The sequence below is a fragment of the Calidris pugnax genome, unplaced genomic scaffold, assembly GCF_001431845.1.
Source record: "Calidris pugnax isolate Ruff unplaced genomic scaffold, ASM143184v1 scaffold67, whole genome shotgun sequence".
Lineage (NCBI taxonomy): Eukaryota > Metazoa > Chordata > Aves > Charadriiformes > Scolopacidae > Calidris > Calidris pugnax.
In genome coordinates this window covers 104,145-126,685 of record NW_015090779.1, presented here as the reverse complement: position 1 = coordinate 126,685, position 22,541 = coordinate 104,145, and the positions used below count along the sequence as shown (strand labels likewise).

At 37.7% G+C, this 22,541-nt stretch overlaps 1 protein-coding gene across 2 annotated transcripts in view; it reads right to left on the bottom strand.

Moving 5' to 3' along the window:
- The window catches only part of CORIN (corin, serine peptidase), a 123,563-nt gene that overhangs the window by 82,736 nt on the left and 18,286 nt on the right, over positions 1-22,541 (bottom strand). For both annotated transcript variants that reach the window (XM_014954314.1, XM_014954305.1), the window contains exon 3: positions 14,971-15,423. In XM_014954314.1, coding sequence (XP_014809800.1) covers positions 14,971-15,423 — 453 coding nt within the window. The remainder of the gene's footprint in view (positions 1-14,970; positions 15,424-22,541) is intronic.

The following is a 22,541-nucleotide window of genomic DNA, read 5'->3' as shown; positions in this document are numbered from 1 at the left end:
TGCTTCTCACTGCATGAAGATACTCATGACAGGGCAGAGAAACCCCATGCCAACCAAGCAGACCTTAAATAGAGACACTGGACTTGGAGTCCTGTAGAAAAAATTCAGTGGAGTTAAGAGAGGAAGCCCAAGAGAAGGGGAAACTATATGTATGGGAGGCTACATTCTTCCTAGAAAGGATGAGACAGGGATACATCAAAGATGCAGTAATGGAGTGGACCTTTGGATGGTTCCTACTACAGGATAAAATCCTGATGAGTCTCTGTGCCAAGCTACATTGATTATAGGAGTATAAACTGGAAGAAGACATAACATGGACAGAAAACCAAAATTATGCTGTGGAAGGAAACAGCTTTAAAAAAAATCCTAAGTCTTCAATTCTTTTCATTTCTGATCAACATTTCTCTATCATTTTCACTATTTCCCTCTGTAGGAAAAGCTCAATTCTTCCAAAAAGTACTCTGTTGGCTATTCTGCAGCTGTTTGTGTCAGAACATATTTTGAATCACAGTCTGAAATCAATAAAGAAACTTCACAGTTTGACCATATTACTCAAAATATACCAGTCAAACTAAGTCACAATTTTCAGGTTGGATCCAGTTCACTTGGCCTTGGTTTTAAATCAACCCGTCAAAGATCTTTTTTTAATTATTTATTTTTCTGCTTTCCCCTAATATTTCCCCTTCAAGACTCCTGAAAATGCTTGTCTTTCAGACATCTGTCCTAAATTTGCCATTGTAAATAGTAAGACAAAGAATGCATTTCATTTCTTCAACGATTTCAAGCTCTTCAGTGTCTGAATGATTCTTCCCATCTGTGGGAGACCCCTGCTGTCTTCTCCCCAGAATCTCTCTTATTCTGGATGCAGGGGAAATTATTCTTTATATGAGTAATTACATTTCCTTTCATTTTACATCTTTACCTTCCCTTCACTTTCTGCATTAAAATGTCAGCTTTATTCTGTAATTTCTACAATCTTGTATTGTCAATACAGCTCTTATATTCAGATAGTTTCTATGTCCCTACTTACATACTTTCTTCTCTACCCAAGACATAGCAATCATTGAGTGCATATTACTTTTCAATAATGAGTGCAATCGTAATGAGTGCAATTTCCCTTTCAACACATCCCACCTTGCTTGTGTTTCTTTGTTATTTTCTTCTATTTGGATTTTAGCCAACTTTTCTGCACTTAAAGGCTTATGGTTTAGGTAAGACTTTTAAAAATTGTTTACACATCAATTTTGAAAATACTTATGAGGGTGTAAGGTATTCAGATACAAATCATTTGTGTCTACCTTAAAATTTATACTGACTGAAGGTGTTCTTTTTGCATTGTTATCTTAGGCCTAAAGAAGCACTACACTTTTTTGTCACTTACCCCTCAGTTATGCTTTTTCCCTCATAGAGTGCTGAAACACTAAGAATATAAATACTGCAGATGCATTTTTTTCTAAATAACATACTAAACAGTTGTTGTAACCAGGGTACCTCGTCATCCTTCCAAAATTAAATCTTTCTATATGAGAGGATAACATTTGCTTGATAAGCAGTTCACAACTATATATGTTAATGAAAACATTACAAATGAAAAGACTGTTCTTAACTTTGTCTACGTATTTTGAAGCACTAAACTGAATATTTGAGACTGCCATATCAAGGTTTAACCTCTTTCACTGGATATCAAAAGTAAGACACCCAGTTCTGAAAGGTATTGAACATTCACAGCGCACAAAGTATTAAATTAAAGCTTCATCTAATTAGAAGTGCACTACTATAATAGGCACGAGTTGGATGCCTCAAATCAGACATCATAGGTTTGGGAAATGTGGCAGACCCTTTTTGCAGAGCATAAGTAGTTAAGGGAATTCCTAAGTTGAGTGCTGTGCTTAAGATCCTGATAAGAAACTGCTTAAAACTTGTCATATCCCTGGATATGGGGATAAAAAAGTAGCCACAGAATAAACAGACAATTTTTTCAGAACTACTGCACACCAGCAGACCCCCTTCAAATCAACAGGGGAGGTAGGTGCCAAGTAGTTTTTGAAAAGCACTAACCTTAACCTTTGCATATTTGGAATTTCAATCTTGAGGCTGGAGAGCATCTCTACTGAGAGCATCTTTCAAGCATGTGCTGAAGTGCTGTCTGAATAGGGATGAATTTAGCATATACTCAAGTGTTGTTCTAAATAGCTGCCTTCCCTTTTTAAATGTGTCACTCTCTGGTCCTCTGTAGCTCCTTAAGATTTAATATGGGCGGAGGCACATTGTCACCATAATACTTGAAAAATAAGAAGCTTGCTAAAGAGACATCTGTAAATGAAGCAGGTTCCAAATTCTTCATGACAAGGAAAGTGGCCTGAAAGAAATTAAAGTAACACAATGAATGAATAACAGCTGAATGCCATTTACTCAGCTCTGGTTCCTGCTAGGATTCTCTTCAAATACATGTATTCCTTTTGTATCTATTGAGATACATTTGCACAAAATCAAAACGCTATTTTGAACTTCCACTCAAACTGACTATTAAAAAGGAACATCATGTACATAATTCATGTCATCTGCCTTTAATTATCTCAAAACTTCTGTTAGTAAAGCAGACACAATTCACTTCTGCCACCGTACTAAATAAGTATTTTAGGATATCTGGATAGGAGTAATTTTAAGAGCGATTCCATGCAAAAAAAAAAGAAGAAAAAAAAAAAAAAAAAGTTGTAGTCAATAAGAAGCTTGTTTTATAAGAATCTCATGGTTCAAAAGCATCTGTTTCTTAAGTTTCAGGCTTTAGAAGTTTTATTAGTAGGTCCGGTGTAATCAATACATTTGGTGCTTCCATCCTGATGTACCCAAGTATGTAAATAGGAGAAGTAATACAAAAACAGTTAAGAAATACTTTCTTATGGCAGAAGTTCTCAAGCATTTTCATAATAGCGGCCACATCTTTATGGATTATCACACACACCTCCTTTCCCCCCAGCTATTAGTTCTTATGCCATATCGCCATTTCACAACGTCCCTAAGGCAATTACAGCAGTTGCTTTTTTCCTGCTAAAACAATGTACTGGGGGATTATGCCACTGTGATGGTTTACTTTTACAACCTCACCCCAGTTATTTACCAAATAGCCCAAAGGTTTCTTCGCTGATGTACACCAGGCAACATTTTCCATTGTCTTACAACTAAAACCAAGGTCCTCTTACACGACTGAAAGGGTTGTCAAACATTGGAAGATGCTGCCCAGGGAAGTGGCTGGACCTCCGTCCCTGGAGGTATTTAAAAGACATAGCACTGAGGGACATGGTTTAGTGGCAGTTTTGGCAGTGTTAGGTTAACAGTTGGACTCAATGATCTTAAAGGTCTCTTCCAACCATAATGATTCTATCACATAACCATAACCTCAAGAGTAGTAGTATTAAGTTTGTTACATTTATATGTGGGTAGAAATTTGACAAGCTCTTGTCTCCCAAGGGCTGATGCTCATATTTCAGTAAAAGCCATGGTAGCCTAAAGATGTAAGCAAGATACTGTCAGAGTAAGTTTCTAACAGAAGGTCATGACTTTTCTTAGGTCAACTGACACATTCAGAAAAACATTTCACAAGACAATTGAACTGATGCAGTGGCGCAATACTGCTTCCTCTCAACCATGTGTGCTTGCCACAACAACTGTGGTGCCAAACCAGCCAAGAGCTAACTCAGCCAGTGTTGGAACTGAGTCAGCTCATCAAGGAGACAGCAAATTCCAGCACATAAAAAGACACGTACAGCACTGTACGGCTGTGAGCAAAGGGAATGTGGCCACCTTCTCAGCACCACTAGCCTCTAAATGAAGCCCAGCTGACTCGTAATAGCTTATGTGGGGAAGTGGGAAACAAGCTTTTGAACAGCAAACCCCATCTGTAGATCTGAAATAGAAGTCAGACTCCAAGACTTAGCTGAAAACAATTGCTCTGCATTTAACTTCGTTCAGCTAATGAATTATACAATTTGAAAGGAATGAGTGATTCTCAACTCCCCCTTGTGCTCCACAGGTACCAAAGGGAGAGGTGATAAGGCTACTGACCACCTGCAGTAGAGAGAAAAACAATTCATTATCTCCCAGGTCACAGAGAGGGGATTAGCCATGAGGGAAACAGAACTCATATTTTAGATCAGAGTTGAAGTGTTATCATAATTTTTTTAAGGCAATCTGTACCAGCTGCTGTACAGTGGAACACCACATCCAGTCTGCACCAGACACTTCTTGCTCAGAGCTTAAAGCAGTCATAAATTCTAGCTCAGTTATTCTCCTGACCAAAGAATACTGTGGAAGGCTGGATGCTTCATCAAGCCACCTCATTTTTTTGGACCCCCACTTCTTTCACCAATGTGCTTCCAGATGCTTCCCTCCTTGGCTGAGGCACATACTTGCTCCTTTAATCCCTTGGGCAAGCACAGCTGAGAGCAGGTAAGCTCATTAGCCAGAGCTGAAGCTGAACACCTACCCCCCCTGAGGTGTGAGATGGCCTGTATTCCAGATCTGGTATTTTGATTAGTCATTTCCTAATTACAGGATTCTTTAGTGAAATTGGAGACATATTTCTAAGAACCTACCATTAAATAAACAAAAGGCACAATATGAAATTAATTTTAGGATTAGATCTATCATCAGAGATTATTTTCCGTGGCATATTAGGTTGGACAAGATTTTGCTATTGTTTTGAAACATGTGCCTGAGTTTAGTACCCTTGATAGGCTTTATTAAAAAAAAAAAAGGGACTAAAAAAATGGTAGCTTCCACAGAACCCAGACAGGCATCCAGATGTTTTTGGTTGGTTGTTTTGGGCTTCAGCTTTTTTTAACAAATGTGTTTTCAATAAGTGAAAATGAATGCTAGCTTGATTGACAACATTTAATTATGCATCAATACTGTTATGTTCAAAGCAAAAAACCACAGTGCTTTGTAAAAGGCTTACAATAGTGGAGATACTCAACAGGCTATGAATAGGTCAGCATAGAAATAGTCTGCACCCAAGCTGTCCTAGTTGTCTCTGATTAATTACCTTTCCAGAATAGCCAAATTACTTTTCTGATCTGTTCAGTAAGAAGTTAGGATCCTTTTTTCCAAGTCTATATCTCACAATAATAAGTTATGCGTACCTCACTTTCAGACAAAATTAACACAGCAAACCCATCCCTGTGAAATTGGTCCAGAAACTAAGAACAGAACCCAGCACCACGCCTGCTACGCAGAACACTGCAAGTACCTGAAACCCATGCTTTGCAAACGGCAGCTTCCTGCTTGGCAGTTTGCAGGTGGAGCTTAAGATCCAGGTATTGATCTTTAAAGCGTTGGCTAACTCAGGACTAAAAAATATTATTGGTTTCCATATCGAAAATTCTTACAACTGTGTCTTTCAGAAGTATGTATGTGCTTGTTTCATTACAGCGTTGTCTGTAAAAGATCATTTGCATTAGCCAGAAATACTGCAGCCTAGATCTTCCGAATTTGAGAGCAGGTCTGGCAAAGTGTATGTTGCAGAAGATAATATACAACTTCCTGGGCCTTTTCTTTATTCTGAGGGGCTGTTACTGACTCTCCTGTCTAAAATGCTGGAATTTTATTTTAAGCATCATATTTTTAAAATATTCAGTGGTGGCCTAATTCTGTTCCTGCCACTAGAGTCCGAATGTTTCTCTTCACAGACGAGCCTAGCTACCTGCATTAACTGGGTTATTCCTTAAAGTACCAGTTACCCTATTTGATTGTTGTGTGAACAAAGTACAACACTGACAAACTTTCGCAGCCTGAGCAATTAGAGGTCAAAAACCACCCTAGTTTTTTAATGTGTAAAAGGATTGAATTAATATACAGGTGTTTAAGAACGTAACATTACGATGATGAAGTTTTCTCTAACTGTATCTCAGTTCAGCTTGCATTTAAATCTTATGACATGATGCTTACAATTGGCTTGTGCAAACTGAGATTTTTAAATCCTCACACTTCAATTGCTCTTCCCAGAATTGAAAACCCATTTATTTCTATCCCATAATTCCACTAGTAAATACAGATAGCTTCCTACAATGCTCTGTCTTATAGCTCATTGTTTAATTGCCTGTATTAGAAACAATAATTTTCCCCAAGAAAATCAGGACAAAATTACCTCAAATACCATTTGAGGTAATTATCTAAATAATCTCAAATAATTATTATAATTATTATTTGACAAAATTATTATTATTAGACTAAATTATCTCAAATACCATTAACAAGCTGTAATGTTAAACTTTTCTCAACCATGCAAAATGCTCACGTTCTACTCTTTATGGGCAAATATATTTTTTTTTTACCTTATAATCATAGAAATACTGGTTGCAAGAGTCTTCTGGAGGTCTCTAGCCACCTTGCTGCTCCAAGTGAGACTGCCATCAGCACGTTGTCATCCATGACTTTGGCCAAGGATAGGGATCCCACAGCCTCTATGGGCAACAGGTTCTACTGCTGAACAACCCATTCAGTGAAAAGGCTTTTCCAAATTTCTAATCTGAACTTCCGCTATTTTATTTCATTGGAGAATATCATTAGGATTTTTTAAATTATCAGTAATAATAAAGGTGAGACAGGCAAATTTTGTGTACAGATTAGTAGCTACATTAATCTTTAACTGTATTGGGCTATTTATCACTTTCTCCAGTTCCCATCCCCATAACTATTTCAAATCATGACACTCATTATGTTGTTCTTGAATTTCACATGATTGTGAAAGATGACAGTGACTGTAAATCACTTTCTGTTGTATCAATACTTTCACCTTCCAGTTTTTGGACAAAAGTTGAGGTCTTATAATTTTATATTGATGCTGGCTTTATACCCACATCTGGCTGCACTCTATTATAACCATAACAGACCATGCAGAAGCATAAAGCGGATCATCTTTAATCAAGTGTAAAGTCAACCAGATGTGTACCTTTGGAAACAAAGTGATCAATCACAATATAGAACAAAACACATATTAGCATGAACTTTTTGTTGAAATAACCACACAAATAATTTTTAAAAGATTATCAGTGAAGCTGATGGGTCTGAAAAGGAAGTCAGTGGCTGCAATTCTCAGCCAATTATCTGAAAATATGCCTTGTTTCATTGCTCCCATCCTTGAAAGCTTCATGCCAGGCTGGGCATATGACTTCTTGCTCAGCCTCTTGGTCAGTTCATGGTTCAATTTTGACAACAAACATTGTTTAAACTACAAGCAACAAAGCGTAAAAAAAATAATGGATGCATAAAAGGCATAAAGCTGAAAAGACTTCTGTTTTTTAAAGTTTTGAAGGTACGCACATCCATAACTCTAGAAGGACACACACATCATTTAAAGACTAGAACAAAACTGACTTTGTAGTTATTTCCAAGAAGGGAATCTCCCACTCTAAAGTAAACCACGCTGCTGAAAGGCCGAGGAGTAAAGATAAACGGAATTGCAAGGGGATCGTACTCATTACAGTGTTAATCAAAACAGATACTTGAGGTCTGGTAGATCTCTCATGCAGAACACTGTCCCATCAAACTGGATTTGGACAGGTGATAACCTACAAACATGATACAAAGACGATAACCTAACAAAATAGTTGCAGTAAGGAAAGATGAATTTATTAAAGGGAATTGAAATCACAAGCTTAGGTAGAGCTGAAGGTATGAAAGCGTTAGCAACCTCACTACAATTCTCATTATAAATACAAAAGTATTTGACGTTTTTGCCAAGCTTACCCGAGAGCAGTAATGCACCAGGTGATAAAAGCTAGTAAGATTTTTCTTCCTTATATATCTAAGTTGTAATGAAAACATCTCTCTATATTCTACATAAAGAATAATGACTTTCAAGAATCGTTTGGATTCCAGATAATGCATCTTATATGTCAGAAACTTAATGGTTTCCTTGCCAAGCTATGCCCATGCACCCATATGAAACAGTGATGGTGGAATAGGTAAACTGATGAAAACCAGGTTCTTTCTCTTGAATTTAGTGAAAACCCACCATGTGTTTCTCTTGTAAGTCACTAATTTTGCCATGTCAACTGAAAATTTAATTTTAATTTCTGCTAGGCAAGAAATCCTGAATGGCTCTAGTGACTATTTTGAGAGAAAATGTTAGGTATAGGTGAGATTAAAGCAACAGAAGCTACTACTGGAAGAGAAAACACTCTCAAGCATGAACTCAAGCAACAACAAAATTAATAAATACCCTGTTAGTCTACTCATGCCTGCATTTGCATGAAAAAAACACAGCTGAGTGGCTAAACTCCTGGCCTGGGATTTAGGAGACCACTGCTCATGTTTTTCTGTGCTGATCTGAAAAACCATTTCCCTTCAGGACAAAATAATGTTTTAACAATGTTTTGAATATTTTGGGTTTTGAGGACAAGAATACCCCTAAATATCTACCATGGGTCTATTGCTGCTATTACTCCTTACATAATTGGATATATTCCAACTTTTATGAGTAATTACACATAAATTGAGCTAGAAGACAAAGTGATTTATTAGATCACTGCTTGAGACACTGGGGATTAGGGAGATGCAAGCCTATGGTCTGACTTGGGATGCAGTTATGGGATACCTTAGCTTCAGCAGAAGAAAAATGTCTTTAGTACGAGCAGCACAAGGAAGGAAAGAGAGGCAGAGAATTTCTTGTTTCTGTGCCACATGTGACATATCCCGTCCAGCTATTCCCACAGTGGTTCTCATATTGCTCTTTTCTACGAAACAGAAAGCTGGGCCAGACTAGTGCTCTGTAGATTCTAGCAGTGGCAGAACACCAAATACAAAGTAAGAAATGCTGGGTAGAAACAAAGAGATTTATTCCATGTATAAATTAAATTTAGTTAAATGACAATAGAGAGGATTAGGAAAACCTCTAGGCTGAGCAGGGGATTGCAAACAAATTAAGTTGCTCAGTTTCAAAGATGTGCACGAAATGTGAAAAGACCCAAGGGTCCTCTGCATTGTAAGAATATTTGTTATTTAGGAAAAGAGTAAAAGATGCAAACAAGCAAAAATAAACACTATGCTTTTTGAAATGCTTAAGAAGTCCTCTGATATAGTGACTCGCTTTTGCAAAGGCGCTTTTCTACTTCATTCTTCTAAACAACTGTTTAGGACTTGGGGTTTTTTTCACCCTCCTACACATTTGTACAAGTGCAGGGAGGAGCTGAATAGGAACCACATCATGTTCATTTGGGATGCGTGCCTTTTCCTAGCACTCTGTCAAGCACATTCAGAATAACCCAGAGTTGGAAAAAACACGTATCTTATTTCTATCCACCTTACTCTTTACTCAGTTCTTTTCCTAATGAAAAGGTCTAGAGGCCCAGTACTCTCCCTGGTCTCCCCAGTGTGGCCTGGAGTTGTGCAGTCAGGCTGCTCCTCAGATGAAAGCCTCTGTGGACCACCTCTTCTACCACCAGTGCCATCTCCTACTAACACATGGGGGTGCCTCCCTCTCCATCTCCACGGCTGCTACTTCCCCTTCTCTCAGAGCAGATGAGAAGTGTGCCTGTAGAGGGGTTACAAGACTGTCTGCTAGGAGACAAGTATGAGAGACTTGGCACAGAAAAAAAGGGATATTAAATATACGTATGCATAAACATCAGTGAGTGGAAGAAACAAAATCAGATATTAATACCTCTTGTCCCAGTGCATATTCCATTAGTGTACAGGATGTTTTTCTAGGAAGACTGTCAGCTCTCGCTCGTCCTCCTTCTTCCTGTCTCCCCAAATCAGCAGTCTTACAAAACAGGGAGTCTGCTTCATTTGAAATGAAAACATTCCGCTCATTCTCATACACTTGAGATCTCTCCTGCTCAGATCTCGCTTTACTGCCTAACTGCAGCCTACTTTTGTTTCAAAAAGAAAAAAGTATCAATAAAATTGTACTGATATTTATCTTGGAAAAACATCCTTTATTCTTTAAGATAATTACTGTTTAGAATAGGTTTCTTTTTCTGTTAGGCGTTGATTGACAGATGAACAGAATATTACTGCATATACTTCTAAATTCCATGAATATACACTACTGAACCTATTGGTTCACCTAAGAACCCCTTCCTGATGTTTTTGCTATCAGAAAACTCTCCAATGAACCATCCTAGTGACTTAGGACTATGGCCCATGCCCTCAGCAAACATTTAAACATGAACTCACGCAATCTCAAATCCCTCAACAGGACAAGTGGGTTCCTTCACTTGATTTCTATCAGAGACATAGCACAGGATACATTTGACTCAGAAGGTGGTCTTTGGTAGGGGCCAGCATTATATGTTCAAGAAAAATTCTAAGAATTTAGGGCAAATATAAAGAACAACCACCTAGGAGTATAACAACAACTTATGGCAACTTAAAATCTTGAGCCTTCACAAGTCAGAGGTTGCAGTTGGACTGTGATTAAAAGCCCCCAACAGACCAACTTCTCATGAAGTTCTCCAAGCATTTTCATATTTTCTCATTTTCTCATCATTCTGTGGCATTCTGAGTTCCATGATGTATATAACAGTGAGTAACTGGTAACTGTTCCCTGTTCCATTTCTCCAGGACACTCAAAATGGTACAGAGAGCTACCACAACAAGTCCTCAGCCATCCATTTTCCAGGAGGAAAATAATGTCTTCCTCCTATTTAGTGCCTCTTCTCATCTAAGCCATTACATGTCTCTACTTGTCTGGTTGCCTGCTATTTGCCTTTTCCAATTCTACTATTATCTTTCTGAACTTCCCTTTCTGAACATCACTGATGTAATGAGATTTTCTGTTTTGTTCTTCACAGACCTCCTGATGATTCCTAACACTCCATTTGCCTTCTTGACAGTCACAGAGCCAGAGTGCTGTCTACAGCAAATCCTCAGGTCTTTTGTTTTGGTGGCACAGCCAGCTGGGAGTCCAGCATTGTATTACATTGAGTTAGGACTGATCCCCACCCTCCATCATTCTTTCGCACCTATCAGCACAAAGTCATCTAAACATTTTATCAGTCACTTTCTCCGCTGTGAGACATTTATGCGATTCCTAGGAATCATTCCCAGTTATCCATTTTAGACAGATAATTCTGTATTAGCAGAAATGTTGTTACTTGACTATTCCCTCCTTTCCCAGATCAGGTAACCCTGTAAAACTCCATCAGTAACCTTCTTCAATGTGGAGCTTTTTCCTTCTGTCTTTTAATGAGTCTGTGAGAAGAGTCTCTTTAAGACGTCTCAGGGAGGACTCGTTAGCAGCATTTTGAAAAGCCAAGTATGTTGTATTAACCAGCATTTTCACTGACTCCTTCAAAGAACTTTCTAATAGATTTGTGAGGCATTGCTTCCCCTTGTAAAATGAAAATAAACTTCTTCATCTCTTCCTTATTCTATCACGCATTTCCATTTACCCACTAATCTATTCTTTACTAGAATTTCTGCCAAAGAACTTCTTTCTGCTTCAAGAACTTTTTAAATAATTGATGTCATATGTGCCAAATTTCATTCCTCTCTAGTTAGTAACTTCGCAATATTTTACTTGTGTTATTTTAAAGTCTTGAGTGAGTACCATATGGTCACAATGTTTACCATTTCTCTTATTAATGTGTTCTAATGTCTTTTATTGAAACTGTGGTTCACCAGTAAAGCAAATCCAGTGCTAGGGATACTAAAACCAGACCAAAAACATTACAGCTACATGAATGCCCCTTCAAATGCGTTCAGAGAATTTTGTCTGGTTGGTTTTACACTGGCAGTCTCTGTGTTGTGTGACATCACTTGTCTTTTAACACCCTGTGTAAAACCAGCACAAAGTCCAAGTTATGCACTCTTACTAAATCAACAGAAATGCATTCCCTTGCCCGCATGGAACCAGACAAAACTTGTACTGATGAATGATCTGCTAGTGTGCATTGATGATGACGGAACATCAGCCTCACACTTCATTTGGAGATTAATTTCCTTATAAGATATGCCTAAAAAGCTCAAACCTCCATGTTACATGGGTTCAAAAGTCATTACATAAATTCATGGGAGAATGCTCATCAGGACTCACTGCAGATCACTGGAATCTGCTACCATATAATGTTGAATTGTCTGTGTATGCTAGCCCTGGTTTATTCTTCTTTAGGCATGGGCTAACGATCGCAGTTGGATCCAGATGAAGCAAGAGAGGCTTAATTTGATCTATTACCACCATTCCCATGAGGTCGTTAAGTTTTACTTGTCCCAGAAAAACAGTTTTTATTCCAAAAAGCTATTCCAGTCTCACTATTCCAAAACCCATTCATATCTCATCTCACAGTTAATTCCCCATCTCCCTCCCCATCAGAATACATAAGAACTTCCTGTGGACATCAGACTATGTTCTCTGTTACCTTAGAGTTCTCTCCAAGAAGCAAAGATTAGTGGGAAAGGAGAGATCAAAGATACCAAGAACGGGTGTAAGGAGTTAATTTGCAAAGGCCAGGACAAGTGAGGTAGTGAGGAGCTCTGTGAACTTGTCAAAATCCCCTGCTTTCTAGTCCTCCATGCCTTGGACAGCCATGGGAAGGAACACATTCCGAGACAAAATTCTTCTGGACCCCCAAAATATATATATACATTTTCTATGTATCTACATACAGAATCAAGGCAACATCCACATCAATACAGATAAGCAAAACACCTGAAAGTGGAATTCAAGACTGAGAGGTTATTGATTAGTAAACACCAGCTCCTGATGTATCTGATAGGGGAGAAAAACCTAACTTGAAGTATCTCAGTTTGGGATGAGGTTTCTCTTGGTGTTTTGCTTTTTAAAGAAACCTGTCATATTTCAAATTTGTCTTTGAAAATCTTTTATCATTTTCGCTTTACACAGAAGAAACCACCTCACAGTAGAATCCCAAATCATCATGCCTACTGAATATACAGACTGTTGGAATGAACTGTACGTACCACAATAGAGCACATACCTACGAATTTCTTCACAGACTACAAGAGCCTAATACCAAGCCTCAAATATTTGAAAGTTAGAAATCCAGACCTAAGGTTGTCCTGAGCCACTGTAGCACTGACCCTGCCTCAGCATCATAGGAGGGAAAGCTATCACCTCCCACACACACATTGCATCCATCTCAAAAGAGTTCATTCCCACATGATAAGAAAAGGTGAAAAAGCCTGACACTGGTTTCATCTGTATTTCCTGGAATTCCACATATCTCAAATATGATGATTAGGCAGATGAATACAAATACAAACACAGAAACTTACACAATGTATCTATACTGTATCTACCCGGTAACTAAGACTGCAATGCAAAGACACTATCTTCTAAAATTGGAAGTTAGACCCTACACCACATCATAGTAGTCCCAGTTAAGAAAAACAGGTGGTACATTGTCCTACAGTTTTGCTCAAAATTAATCATCAGGCCACTAAAATGAAGTGTCCCTTTCTACTGTAATTATTGAAAATTCTATGGTTTGAAGTATCTGCAGTATAGCACACTATGCTTTTAGGCTGTACTTTGGCGCAGTGATAATTATCAAAATTACCAAAAGTAGTAAATAAATGAATCACTAATAGGATACAAGTGTGCATTTATATTTGTTCTGAATTTGGGGTGCAGAGGGAGAAAATAAGAGATAAACCTGTTTAAGAAAATTCATCTAGCAAACCAAAACTCCAGAAACCCTGCACCATTCAAATGGCCTGTGGAGTCATTACAGTCTAGGGAACAGAAGAAAATATTGAAAAATCCATTGATACCCAGAAAGTTATTATATTTGAAAGCTAATTTATGAGTGAGAAAATAAACTATCACTGAAATGCCCTCAAAAGCAATCTCTTCTGTGTACCAGGTTTTAAAAAAAGAAAGTATTATTCAATGCTTTTCCCTACTTCACTCCATGAAGGAGGAGGAAAAGAGATAATCAGAGATGTTTCCCAACTTTCATCAGCCTTTTTGATGATGGGGGGATGGAGACAAACTCCTGAAGGGAGAATGCTTAAAAAAAAAAAAAAAACCAAACCAAACCCAAAAACAGAGAAAAAAAATTCAGATAACTACAGATAACTAATATCAGGTATTATAACTTAACTGAATCCAGAAACACACAGTCCTGCTCCTCAAAATAACAGATAATTCAGTGGCCTTTCAGAAGTGATCACCGCTGTCAGATACCATCTCTTTATTTTCTTTTAAAGACATTTTAACAATACACTTAATAGGGTGTGCTACTGGTAGGCCACTGACTATTTCCTTTCATCTATTTCAGATCTCTCTATCACCTGGAATAAGTTTTGCTTTGTGCTCTGGTGGGATCAAGAGCAAAGGAATGATATGCAGTTCAAAAGAAACAATTTTAATATGGTACTCTAGTGTTTCAGCTGTTAACAAAACTGTATCAGGGAAGCCTTCACTACCACTGACATGATGAATCAATAAAATTACCATGGCACTAGTGTAATGCACCTACTTTCATAGTCAAAACAAAAAAAAAAAAACCACCCTGATCACAGTTAATTACTATTCTCTCTAGACATTTTGAGTATAATCCTCAGAAAGAACTCTGGAACCGTATTGCTACATTGAGCAACTGCTTCAAATTTGAGAAAAACTTATCCATTAACACAGAAAAAGTTGTAACTGTAGTTACCTCACCAAGAATAGGAAGGTACCTGCCACATGCATAATTTTAAAGAAACATAGAAAATTCAATCTATAAACTGAATACAGTATGCAATAACTCATTTTCAGCCTTCGTAAACATGCATGATTGTCACCAATTGAAGAACATATTGTAAGTATTCATACCTGAAAGAATTTAATGCATTTTTCTCAATGGGGTTGATCAACTGTTCTGACAAGAAACCAGTTGCTTGCAACACGGAATGTGCACAACAAAATAAATTATCAAAAGGAGCACATTCCTCAGAACTGCCAACAGTACATTCTGTACTTTTTGAGTCAGAATTATGGAGCCAAATAAAATGTAAACTTACTTTTTGTCTGATCCGTTTTTTGTGACACAGATGGGTGGGTAGAACTTATTAGTGGCGGAGTGGTCATCCTCTCTATGCTGTTAAAGGATGCCTCTGTAGACCACAAAGTTGCCTCTTCTGCAGTGGCAAACAGCTGGGTGCTGTCTTCAGAGCCCTCTCCCAAAGCAGCATCATATGTAGGATGAGGACTGAGCACGGTGGCTTGAGTTGCGAGAGCAAATGAATTTTCCTGGAAAGTCTCTCTAAATATATTTGAGTTCTTGTTCATTTGGTCAATGTGGGATAAAGACGTGCTGGTCCAGGGAGAGGGCCGTGTGCTGAGATCCACTGTGGTATCAGTCTTGGAACTGTTTTCAACCGTGTTTGGCAAAAGAACACCAGATGTTTCAATGTCACCATTAACTGTGAGGACCTCACTTCCATTTGAATAAAAGCATGTTTTTTCTAACACCCCTGGAAGAAAGGAAAAAAGACCAAAATTACCATCACCTGGAAGGACAGGTGTTACCAATTTGTTTTGGAAGGTTAATAAATGGATGTTGGACTAGATGCCCTTTTTAAGGTCCCTTCCAACCCGAACTATTCTATGGTTCTAAATATAATGGCACAGATTTAAAAAGTAATACTTATTTCAAAGTTAAAATTAAAGAGGACTAAATTTAAGAATTTCATGTAGCAGCAAAATAGCAGTAGCACATTGAAACAAAAGCTGTAACTACTGTAGAATAAATAAAGAAACATATAAACAGAGAAATAAATAAACACTTCTATGAACTAAAAATGTTTTAATCTTACTCGCAGTAGGTCAGTGAACTCTTACATGTTTATAACTATAGAATGTAATTTTGGGGAGCTCCAGCATGCATTCATTCTATCATACTGTTAACAAGATCGGCAATACTGGTTTTTTTCTCTTTTTAAATTGCATCCTCTCTTGTTTTCATAGTACCACCACCTTCAGACAGCTAATTCTGAAGCTTCAAGGGAATCAATACATTTTTAATGTATTTTACATTCACTAAGATTTAAAATTGAAAGAGATATTGTTTTCTCTATACAGGATTACGTAATTTAACTACAACTGTTAAATATAGGTTCACGAGTTCTTTTTCATTCTTCTCTGATACTGGATTTTAAATATGTATTTGTATCCAAAGTTGTAGGCACTTGCTGTATTTTTTTGTTTGTTCATTTATTATATCATAGACACAGAGTTCATTAGTTGTATGTGTTGAACAGTTGCAAGTAATTACAGTTCACAAATCAAACCAGCTGTGTAACACTAAGGAGATGCATCCCATAGGCATCAGGGAATTCAATCTGAATAGTAAGAGAATCTATTTTTAACCTGCAACTATTACTGAAATATTTAGTTAATTCAAATAATGAAGGAGGCATCTAAAACTTATGTAGGGCATATAATTTAGTTATTTATAATAAAAACTACAAATACTAACTCAAATTCTTTAACCAAATATATTAGGGCCATATTTAATGCTAGAAGAGAAGCACCACTCTGTATCACAATATAAGAAATTTCTGGTAAACAGCAAAAACAATTTTTGCCACTAGCTAGTCGTGTAAAAGAGTTCAAAAATTATAATAAACTTGATTACAAGTAATTAAAAGCAATCCTTCAAAACATAAAATCTCCCAGTTGTTTTTAAATACCCTGGCAATAATTGATAATTTTAATAGCTTTTAATTTTGTCTGCTCCTAACAGTGATATTTAAGCATTGCTCTTACATTGTTTCAAGACAAAAAAGTAAAAACAAGGGAGTGAAGAATATCTGTCCTTTCAACAATGGGTGTTTCCTTAGCCAAAATCCAAAGAAAAGGCCAAAAACACGGTGTCCTCCAGCTGGGCTCCGTATGGAAAGAAGAGAGTTTTCTGTTTATCCTTTCAGCTCCTTTTCTTCTCTCTCACCCTTACTGCTAGCTAGAGGCCCTCAAGCCAAAAAGGTGGTTACACCTGAAGCACATTAACAAGAATTCATCTCTTGTTGTTCCCTACAAACCCTCTGAACTCCAGGCAAATCACACAGATTTTTCTTTCCACTCTGATGTGGAAATCACTTTTTCCCTAGGCTTTCATATTGACTTGATCGTTCTCTAGCTGTTTGGTACAGATGACTCTTGAGTACCCACACACCAACCACCATCGATCCTGAACTTTTGTTTTCAGTTTGGTTATTGCGTTTACAGAAATGGTTGGTTGCATGGTCACCTCTCAGCCAGGCATTGGTCACCCGTCACCACTCCAGGCTCTCTCCCTCACCAAACTCACTGATCTGCCAGCTCCAAGCACCACACTGTGCCCACTTGGGTATCCTGAGCCCCTTCCCACTGCTGTTACTGAATCTCTCTTATCCCTTCATGCGCTCTCTGTCTAGACTAAATCAGTTTCCTGGTCTGAAGTTCAAGGACTGGGCAGGAGGAAATCTTTATTAATCACAGCTAGAAACAACTTACAATGCCAGAAGAACCCACCTCCCTGTTACAACCTGAGGGGCCTTTGTGTTGGAAAGCTTTAGAGGTAAGAAAAGAACTAGCATTTTATTTTTTATTGGGTAACCTTTAACTATAGTTAAAGTAACCTGTAACTTAAGTAACCTGTAACTTGGAACCAGCAAGAAAAACTTGTAAGATTCCTGAAACGTAATGGGGTTCAATGAAACAGTTACCATTAGAGGTTTACCCTATCCTCATTTATCCAGCCTGGGTTCTTTTGGCTCCATTATCACTAACTGTGAGTAAATCTTTGTGTCTAACTTCTGCTGGAAGAACCCAGGGGAACATTATATCTAAACATGTTAAGGTTTCTGTTTTTCCACCAGCAAATGTTCATAATTCATTGCGATTTGGAGGAATTTACTGCATATATTTTACAGAAGCAACTAAAAATCTCCCACCTGCAAATTATTTCAGCAGCAATTTTTTGTGTGTGAGTCCTCTAGTCAGCCAAACTGCAAAAATGAATGTGCTCTGTTTTCACAAATAGGGACCAGTAGTAACATGCTTTGCTAAAATCTAAAGAACTGTGACCAATCACGCTCAGAAATTGTGCTCACTCATATGTAGCTTTACTTGGATGCTTTGACTCCCAATAAAGCTTTGAATCTCTATGATTCAGAAGCCTACTTTGTTTCAAGTTTCAAACTTCAGTAGTTTTTTCTGTAGTTTTCAAAAAGTTAAAATGAGCTTTTTTCCTCCTGTGGCAAGTGTGTATTTTTTTTTCTATGACTCAAGAATAGCTGAGGGGATTTTTTTTTTTTTTTCACATTCTCTCTCCTCCTCCCCAGGCTCCTCTCTTCTCCTCCACTCAACACAAAAATAGAAAAAGCCTGGAAAACATTGGTCCCAAAGAGCTATGAATAATGATTTAAAATTAAAGTAAAAATGATTAGCTATTTATATATCACTCAGTGGAATAGCAGGCAATATGTTACAAGACAGGTAGGCTCTTGAAAGAAGTTTAAAAATCCCTTTTGGTTTAATACAGTGGACCAATAAATACTGTCAAAGAAAATATTGAAATTACCCACTGGATTCTATCCTCACCACACTCAGCCTTATTTCATTCTTTTTTCTGGAACTATAAATAATAACTATGTCTGTCACCATCCATAAGACCATTTACTTCTTCCACTGAGATCCCCAAATGCTTGTTTGCTTCTTCAACCCGTCTTTCCAACAGTAACATTTTTTCTTCTATTTTCACAGTTTTCTAATGATAACAGCTCCCCTTCTCTTCTTGCCAGGTGTAGCACACAATGAACCTCTTCTACAGAAAAGACCTTCCCAATTGTATCAGCTCAGCTGACAATGAATAGTATTAAAATTCTTTTTAACAGTTTTTTGCCCCACAAAAAAACATGAACCTGGGCTCTGATGTGTATGTCCTTGAGAGAGGTAGGTGTAGACCTCTGTTTGGCATTCCCCTCTGGCAACTCTAGACAGCAACTCTGTTTCCACTTAGTATGCCAGGGCTTTGGATCACCTTCCTGGGTCACCTTGTTCTCCCCCTATGTTTTCCTCATATCCTCTTGTCTTCCCAATCCACAGCAGGGAATTCAAGTACTTAATTCCAGGCTATGAAGTCCACTCTCTGAGTTAAGCTCCCATTTGCTTTGATTCTCGTCCGTTTCCTTCTCTAAAAATACTACTGTATATCTTAAATCTTAAGTTAAGCTTACTGAAGATTTTTATAGCATCAAAAGCCCTGAAGGAACTATTTATAATTTTTAGATATCTATTTTTAGATATCTAAGGAAACAGTGTAACGCTTTAAAACAATTGATTATTTTTTAATCCCTTCAGTAATGAGAATTGAATTACTCTTCATCAGTGTCTGCTAACAGCCATACAACACATACAGCATACGCATTTTATTCATGTATACCGCATACCATACCCAACTATTCTTCATATGCGAGTTCATACAGAGCTGTAGACAGTAAAACATAAGTTGGATAGTTAATTAGTGAGAAACAGCTGTAACCATTTTGGATTTGCGTCTCCAGCCACAGCTGGACGTGTCCAGATGACAGAAATACACAGCACGCTGGGTTTAACTGTGCTTGCTACAACAACAAGGAACTGGCACCAAGCGATGCCTTGCCAACGGTTTTACTGATCATTTTCCAGTTCCTGTTCGCTATTGGGGAATTAGTGCTTTATTTAAAGAACTGAAATGGACAATTATGAGATCTAAGAAATAGTCACACTGTTCAAGCTATTAAATTGAGATTTTGGCAGTGTGTACTGTGGGTGATTTCTTGCAGTTCACAGCGGGAAATCTCAAAAAGACCAAGTTTGTTTAAGAAGATAATGAAACAGAGCAAAGCTGCCTACCAAAGCATGTGTAATGGATGAGGTAGTTAGTTACACAGGGAATAAAATACTGATTCACTACTATAACTAGCCAGCATGTACCCACGGAGGTTTCTGCTGCAGGGTCTGTCCCCATGACTCTGAACTCTGAGGAAACGAGCAAGTCACTGATAACATGGAAGTCCCATAACATGCAGCAAACCATTGCACATCAGCTGAGCTGCAGTAATAGACTTTATCCTGCTCCTCCTGTGAAGTAAAGACATTACCTTAAACTGCTTACCAGCCACCCAAGGGGCCAAGAAGGACTTCAGTTGTAAATTTTTTTAATTTTTTTTTTTTTTCAACTTAACAGGTGGCTTATGAAAATGATGGATCGGTTCCCAGATAAAATGGAACTCAAGGTAGATTTTGTGGAAGACATCTTTTGAAGAAGCTGCAGAACAAAACTGGGCTTCTAAGGTCCTGTGCAGAAAGGAGAGATTTCTGTGCAAAAAGGAGACATTTTCCCTTTCATTAACTTCTGGTTTTCAGGCAACAAGGTCTCAGCAAAAACGTCAGCATCGTACTAAAGGCCTGGAGGGGACAACAGCAGCTACCTTTTGCATTAACAATGGTTGTTGCCTGAAAATTCCCAGTTACAGTCATAAAACTGTGGTCTAATAAAAAAATAATAATTAAAAAAAAAAAATCTTATCTGGTGTCTTTTTTTTTCATGTCTCTTGAGCAAGATGTGTCATGTAACTAGAAATTTTTATTTATAAAGCTTTTCTTAACCTAAGAAATTAAAATGTAACATGCCCATAACGACTCTATTGCAATTCAGAAACCAATCCTGAACTCTGTGCCTGTGTTAAACACTCACGTAGCACTAGCTAATGAATAAAGCTCTATGAGCTCCTTCAGAATCAATTATGCTGCACCAGAATCCTTGCTTCAGCCACTGTGACCTTCTGTCCATGATTATTCTCTAGATCCCAAGAACAATTCCTCACTGACCTCAGTGATGTCTCACAGCAGACATTCTGACCTGGAGCTGTATTCACACCATCTTTTTTTTCCCAACTTACCAGGTGTATCAGTAAAGACAGCTTGCTAGGCTAAATCAGTTCTTATAGATGGGTGAAATACATTCCTTTGGACATTCCCCATAGTATCACTGTGTTGGCAAGATCAAATTAAAGAACTGGCAAATCATTTAGCCAATGATTACCATCTTCCATCAGAAAACATCCTGGGACAAAATAGTTTATTTATATGTTAAACTCCTATATTTAGATGCCTGTCTTATAGCAAACATTGCCATTGATTGACAATGGAATTGTTAGTATTTCATGTTGCTTTCACATTTATAACTTTTGGATCTCCATGCTGCTAGTCACTTTAGATTTTGAAGATATGTCATATGCCTTGAGGCTCGAAATCACTTGGAGAATTACCTGCACCTCCAAATGATTCAGGGATCAAGATTCTTTTACTCTAGAGTATAACTCCCTGCAACTTGAACTTCCTCTGCATGGCAAAAAGTTCTTTATGGGCCAGTACAGTTGGGTTCCTAAACTGATACGAGACTCTTGACATATGCACGTTACCTTATGAACGTGGAGGATCTAACAGCCACAAAGCTAAGCCTAGAAGTTTTACTATAATGTACTTTTCCTGATGTTTATTCTGTGAAGGAGACACAGCTCCTTCTGTGTTCTCAGAAGGGAAAGGAAAAGGAGAATACAGGTCTCACAGGTAATATAGTAGTAATGATCATTGTTTAACCACTGGCATGCAAGAACATCAGCAGGATCTCTCAGGGGGACAGAATCTTGCCACATATTTCCCAAACAACAGAATGATTTGAGAACTGCCCAGGCTGACTCATACTTACGGATAATAAAGGATAATAAAAGTGCAGCTACTAGAGTGAGATTTGCTTTTAAGGAGAGTAAGATGAAAATGCTAAGAACAACCCATCACCTTGTAATAATTCTCACCAAGAACCAAAATTCATCTCAGAATACATGTCAGAGCCAAAATATAAACACTGCATGCTGATAATGTAACGACGGTGAGAGAACCAAAACCTCAATTATTTGCATATCCATATTCCACAGTGCATTTTAAAGACTTTAATTCTAATCCTCATTCCCATCAGTGGTGACAAACTAACAGATTTTTAAAATACTATTTTGCAAAATGCATGAATGCCTAACATTGTGCACAGATAAAAGGGTCTGCTGCTTGCCTGAAAGGCAGGCTTATCTAATGTGGTGCTGCAGTGTGATCACATGCCCAAAAATTACATCTGGACGGTAGGAGTCTGACATACATGAAACTATTCTTTATGTGTATCACAAAACTTGTTCTGAATTCTTCAGAAGACAACAGACAAAGCATTAGTTGTAATGGGAGGTGGTAGAAGACCACAGAAGTATGAGCTGAGGATACTGGTGTGAAAGAATGCAACAACTACCATGGAATGAATTTATCCCTATAAAATAATTTATTTTCCTTTATGGAACTTTAATTATAAAGCATTTTGTTTTCCCAGATAAATAACTGCAATGGTAAGCAATTATGGTACAATTAAAAAAAAATAATCTAATTTGGTATAATGCCCACCAGCCATGAAGGACCTTTGAAAAACAATGTTTCAAGTGGTTTAGAATGTTTCTTCACTGCAAGGAAAAAAATGAAAATGCCAGAGGTTTTTCATTCTTACAAACATGCTAATTTTCACCTTTGT